The sequence below is a fragment of the Pteropus alecto genome, unplaced genomic scaffold, assembly GCF_000325575.1.
Source record: "Pteropus alecto unplaced genomic scaffold, ASM32557v1 scaffold6, whole genome shotgun sequence".
NCBI classification, from domain to species: Eukaryota; Metazoa; Chordata; class Mammalia; order Chiroptera; family Pteropodidae; genus Pteropus; species Pteropus alecto.
This window is the reverse complement of record NW_006437738.1, coordinates 589,253-595,350: the sequence shown is the minus strand read 5'-3', so window position 1 is coordinate 595,350 and position 6,098 is coordinate 589,253. Positions and strand designations below refer to the sequence as shown.

The 6,098-nt window shown below is 51.0% G+C and overlaps 1 protein-coding gene across 2 annotated transcripts in view; it reads left to right on the top strand.

The window, feature by feature from the left end:
- The first annotated feature begins 2,336 nt into the window (after positions 1–2,336).
- Positions 2,337–6,098, top strand: part of PICK1 (protein interacting with PRKCA 1) — a 14,394-nt gene continuing 10,632 nt past the window's right edge. Inside the window, exons 1-4 of one of the 2 annotated variants that reach the window (XM_015591633.2) lie at positions 2,337–2,507; positions 2,801–2,898; positions 3,986–4,097; positions 5,596–5,724. In XM_015591633.2, the coding sequence (XP_015447119.1) occupies positions 2,858–2,898; positions 3,986–4,097; positions 5,596–5,724 (282 nt within the window). In that variant the 5' untranslated portion in view covers positions 2,337–2,507; positions 2,801–2,857. Of the gene's footprint in view, positions 2,661–2,800; positions 2,899–3,985; positions 4,098–5,595; positions 5,725–6,098 lie in introns of both variants that reach the window. The other variant, XM_006914742.3, reaches the window with a different exon arrangement.

Below are 6,098 nucleotides of genomic sequence, written 5' to 3'. Positions count from 1 at the left end.
GGTCTGGAGGTTGCTGTTTGCTGAAAACTGAAATTCCAAAATTCAGGACCTATATCTGGTTTGGCGATTCCAGCCCCGTGAAGGAAGTTCAGGCCACTACCACTGTCCAGGTTCAGGCCCCCATCACCTTGTTCCCTCTCTGCTCATCCACATTTTCTCCTCTGAGTCTCAGAGAACATCCCATTTCAAATAAAGCCCAGCTATTTCTATACATTTTATCTGCTGCCAGGTATTGGGCCAGGCTCTGTGGGCAGTATGGAGAAGGGCAAGACCTGTCCCCAGAGGCCGCCTGTTTGGCTAGGTTGACAAGAAGTGCTCACTTCGGTGATGGAACAAGGTACTCCAACGTTCTTTCCCCTCAAATAAATTCATGGTCCCAACCTCACCCCTTTAATTGGTTGGAACAGGTTTCATGCTGTGTGAGCCGACCCAGGAGACCACCTCCACTGACAAATATAAAGTGGGTCATAATACTTTCACTCTAACAGTAACACCTCTTGATGGATTCCTAGTGTCCTATAAAAGGTGGAAGTGCCAGGAATTATAAGGTCAGTACAGACAGGGAACTCAGGAAGAAGGGAGACAGGGAGAAGCAGTTTACAATTTGTCAAGATGTAAGCCCTAGGCTCCATTGTAAAGGGGAAAATCCTCCCCAGACAAAATACAAGCATGTAATAAATTAATCAACACATAATTGGCTCAGGGAACCCACGAGGGATTTCCCAAGGCAATACATAATTAATTGCCAAGTGAATGATTTAAATAACAACTTTCAGGAGCTCAGAAAAAGGAGATTTGTGAGAGGGGATTGCCTGGTAAGACTGCCCGGAAGAGGTGGATTAGAGCTGGGCCTGGAAATGGGGAGCATAAGGCAAAAAAAGAGGAATCCGGGCATCTTGCCTTCTCCTGAGAAAAGGGTCCCAAGTAGGTTGGGCACAGGAGGCTTGAGAGACATCTGTGCCATGTGAATTGTTTATGAAGCACTCACACCTGTTTCTCCTTTTTATCTTGACTGTCACAAGTACCCGTTGGGAGGATCATTGTCCCCAGGCTATAGATACCTGAAGCTTAGAGTCAGGCAGTGACTTGCCCAAGATCCCCCAGCTACAAAATAGCAGAGCCTGGGCTTGAGCTAGGGCTATTGTGGGGCAAACGAGCCACAGCTCATGTTAAAGTATCTGGGTCTGGAGGCTGCTGCTTTTTAAAACTGAAATTCTGGCCTGCAAACAGGGCGTGGAGGGTCCAGCCCCAGCTCTGTCGCTGACCACGTGTGAGACAAGGGGCACCGCTTCTCTGAACTTCGGTTTCTTTACCTGCACAATGTGGCTGACAATACTTGTTCTCTCACAGGGTCACGGTGAACTTTAAAGTCCTGTGAAAGTGATCTGAACTGCAGAGCGGGGGCACCTGGGAAGTTTGTTGCCACTGTGGCATTTGCACAATGCCGAAACTCAGATTAGCTCCCTAAGGAAGGGGTGGGGTAGGGCTCCCATCGGGCTGTGGGATATTCATATAATCATCTTTCTGCATCTCCCCTTCCTCCACAGCCTCTGGAGGAAGCTAGGGAAGGAAGCTGGACAGGCCTGGGCCTATGCTGCCTGGACGAGGTGCATGCCAGGCTGTGGCTCTGGAAGTACCAACCCCCTCCAGGGAACTCACTTTACACAACAGGGATGGCAGCAGAGATTGGCGTGGAGATGAGATTTGAACTCCTCGGCTGGGAAGCGCTGATGGCATTTCCAGACCTTCAGTGGGACCCCAGGGAAGCTGCTTCTCGGGACTAACGAAGAAGGGGAGGGAGGAATCTTTCACCAAACACCACAGAGAGCATTTGTCTCAGTGTTATTAGTTTTCATACGGGGAAAGGAGGTACATAGGGCGAAGGGAAGGTAACTTGTCCAATCTGTCGTTAATAGCAGATCTGCTGAACGCAGGTGTGCAGGTGTTAAAAGGGCACTGGACTAGGCGGCAGAGTCTCAAAGTCAAGACCTGGATTTTATACCAACTGTGGATGGCTCTATGCTAATCCCTTCCTCTCTGGCACTTTATTTCCTGGTCTGCAAAACTGGGGTTAGGCTGACTCCGACATGTAATTCTAGTAAAGGAGTCACAGCACGGGGTTTGTAGGCCATTGGACTTCGCCAGATGTCTCCCTACCCAAGGATGCTTCCGTTGTCACAGCAACCGCCTCGCCAGCCCGGTCCCCGGCGTCCCGCTGAGGAAGCTGGGAAGAACTCTGCCCTTACCAAGATGGCGGCGACCATAGGGCAAGGGGCGGAGTCGAGCGCTGTCGGCCTGTCCAGACCTTCCCTCTGTTTCCGCTTTCTCATGCTAACGGCGCGCTTCCGTCAATACTTGTTCTCTTTCCTGGTCCTGGGAGTCCCGGGAGCCAGGGAGGGAAGGGTTGCCTGCAGGGATTGGGGCAAATACCCAGCGGGGAAGGCGGGACTTCCGCGTCCTGTAGGAAGTGACGCGACAGTCGCGGCCGCCGACAGGTGGAACGGCAGGTGGGTTCAGGTGCCAGCCTGGTCCGGACCCGACTGTGGTACTGACGCTTCCGGTGAGCGACAGAGGAAGCTCACAGGGGGCCTGGAGACCCGTGGGGGCGTGCTCTGGGATTTGAACCCACCGCCCTGGCCTGGAGTACCCCCCTGTACCTAGTAAGTCACCTACGCATCCGCCAGGGGAACCCCCCCCACGGTCCAGAGGGAAGGGGAAGGGCCGGGATCGCCAGGGTTGGGGTTGGTATCTAGGCACTTCGGTTTCCTAAACCCTATGCTCCTTTCTCTCCCGAATCCAGTTCCCCATTCCCCTGCCGAGCTGGGCGGTTAGCCAGCCCACCTCAACTCTCGGAACCATGTTTGCAGACTTGGATTATGACATCGAAGAGGATAAACTGTGAGTATTTTGTTCCCCCAAATCCCAAGAGTGCAGGCGCCCCAAGTTCCTCAGATCCCCAGACTTGCCAGTTCCACCGCTCCTTGCTTCTCAGTGGTAGATTAGGGCTTGTACTGTAGCAGAAAGAGAACCTTCCCTCCCAGGAGCTCACCATCTGTAGGCACCTGTGGACACATGAGCAGATAATGAGGGCCCTAATAGAGAATGACCTGGCTGCAAGGAGAGCAGAGCAGGTGGAGCAGTGCCTCTTATGGGGGTGTTCAGGGAAGGCTTCACAGAGGAGGTAGCATTTGAGCCAGGTTTTGAAGAATGTATAGAAATATCATAAACATACTCTCCTCCCCAGTGTAGACGATTAGTGGGACAGATTTTCAACAATTAAGTTAGTCTCCTTATTAGAATATATCCTCCCTCAGAGCAAGGACTGGGACCAATCCTCTCCGTGTCCTCAGCCCTTTGTAAGGTGCTCAACATCAGTGGGTTGTTAGCAAGTGTTTGTTGAATGAATAAGTGACTAAATGAGAACATTTACTATGAAAAATAAGTGCTAATTTATAGTGAAAACAGGTGATTGAGTAGAGCAATTGGGAAATAAATGATGGATAGTTTAACAAGAGAAGGCTTCTCAGAGGAGGTGGCCATAATGTTCCATATGTGCCTTAGAAGATGACAAGGACAGAATCCGACTCAAGCCTCAGGTAGAATGAAGGAAAGGGAAGGGGGACCTGTTTTTATGGGGTGCCTGCTGTGGTTTGGGTTGCTGTTAAGTGCCTTCTATGCACTTTCTTAAAAGAACTTTGACAAGGTGGCCATTTTACCCATACCATTTTATGGACGAGGAAACTGAGATGCAAAAAAGGTGACTTATCCAAGTCCCGTAGCTGATTAATGGTGGAGCTGGAATGTGATCCCACATCTGCATGATTCTAAGAGCTGTGCACAAAATGCTGTCTCTTTGGCCAAACGAGAAAGAAAAGGCTGTGTAGCATTTGGAGCCTCTTAGGGGTTTAGAGGGCCTGCTCTCTTCCCTGTGCCAGCCAGTTATCCTTCCTCCAGGCGACTCAGCCTCATGAGCTTCTCTTTCCAGCGGAATCCCTACTGTGCCTGGGAAGGTGACCCTGCAGAAGGATGCTCAGAACCTGATTGGGATCAGCATTGGAGGAGGGGCCCAGTACTGTCCCTGCCTCTATATCGTCCAGGTACTTGGTGTTTTGAGGGTGGGGGTGCGGTCTTGGTGGGGTGAGCCCCTCCCTACCTGGGCATGACAAAGGCAGGTTCCTTTCTCTGTTTTGTAGAGCTGGTCTTGACTCTTAATTCTTGAGGTCTGACCCCTAAGAGAGGCCTCCCCGACCACCACTCTTAGTAGGGCTGCCCTTGTTTTTCTCTATTATTTCAGTGTGGTGTTTTTCTTTCCAGCACTTGTCGCTGTCTGTAATCGTGGGTTTGCTCATTGGTTCCTCCAAAACTGGCTGCTTTTCCAGACTCTTCGTCCCGTGAGGGCAGAATCCCAGGCCGCTTTTTCTCTGCAGCCAGCACCTAGCCTGACGTAGAGTGGACTTTCAATAAAAAGTCTTTAGTGAATCAAAAAAACGGCAGTCTTCGGTACTAGCAGAAGTCCGGTATAGTGAAAAACTAAAGGACTGTGAGGTGCTGTCGGCCTGAGTTCAAATGCCAGCTTTTCCTGCTTATGAGCAAGTTACTTACCTCGCTGGGCCTCAGTTTCCTCACCTGGAAAGTGGAGATATAAAATACGTAGATATGAGCCATTTGGGGTTACTGTGAAGATTAAATAAAAGGACATAATGCAATGTGCGGCACTTAATAAGTACTCGTTAAATAGTAGCTGCTGTTAATTTTATGGCAGTTGTTCTCTTTCCCAGATGATCCACCAATGGTAATGAACAATTTTGTGGTCTCTTGTAGGAGAAGCCGCCCTGGTGACATTCAGTCAGTTGTGACTCAGGAATAGGGACAGGTAGTGACTTTTCTGTAGCCTTGGAAGGAAGCTTGTCACATCGGACATAAACTTGACCCGGATTCTATCCTGTTCTAACAGCTAAGTAGCTGTTGGTGGCAGATGAGAAATGATGGTCTCTGAGAATCTTGCAAAGGAGTCACTTCTAGGCCTTGAAGACGGAGATTCTTGGGACCTAGTCTTGCCTGTTTAGGGTGCTGCCTTTGCGAGCGATTAGCCTCTTCCAGCCCAGTAGGTGTTAGGGAGACCTCCCCCAGCCTCCATGCCATGTGCCTGCTTAGTTAACAAGTGGTCTCTTCCAAGACCACTCCGCTTCCTCGAACCCCATCTTCCCAACATAGTTATTTTGTAATTTCTGGCTAAATCAATATCAGTCAGCCCAAAGCAGGATTGTTGGAAAGATCTCTTAAAGAAATGACTTTGGAGGAGCAAACAGACGTTCAGATGGGCGTGTAGGGTTTGGCATATTTGAAAGGGAACTCTCATTGGTTGGCATTTCCCTTCGGTCCTCCTGCTCCTCCCCACTAAGGGGGTGGGGTCATGCATTTCGTCTGTCCGGGCATCTCTACCCTTCCTTTCTCCAGCACCACTTAAGAGCCTGGAGGCTGGAGGCCAGGATGGAGCCGGGTGTTGGTTGGGGTGGAGGAAACGACTGTCTCCTGCTGCACGTCTTCTCAGCTCTCCCTTTTCTCCCCCACCCCACCCTCCGTACGCACCCCCAGGTATTTGACAACACCCCGGCAGCCCTGGACGGCACTGTGGCAGCTGGCGATGAGATCACTGGTGTCAATGGCAGGTCAATCAAAGGAAAAACTAAGGTGGAGGTGGCAAAGATGATTCAAGAAGTGAAGGTAAAGGCTAATGCGGAGTGGGGGCCTTGAGTCACAAAAGCCACTTCTGAGACCTCCAATCCGCCAGGGACCCCAGCAGGCCCAAAAGGGAGATTGGCCCTGTCACCGCTCCCCTCCTCAGAGCGTCAGGGTCTGGGTCACACCCTAACCTCCCCCGGTTTCTCCCACATCCGTTGGGTGGATACTAATCGTGCTCCAGGACTTGTGCTGGGCCTGGGCACCGAGACCACAGGATCTCCTCAGGGAGCTGTCACACTTGGAACCGTACCTCAGGGTGAGCCAGTGTGTCCCCAGTCAGGGCTGGAGCTGAAGCTAGAAGTCCAAGGTGAACTTATCTGAGTCATAGACACTGAGTAGATGTCAGCTGAGCCATG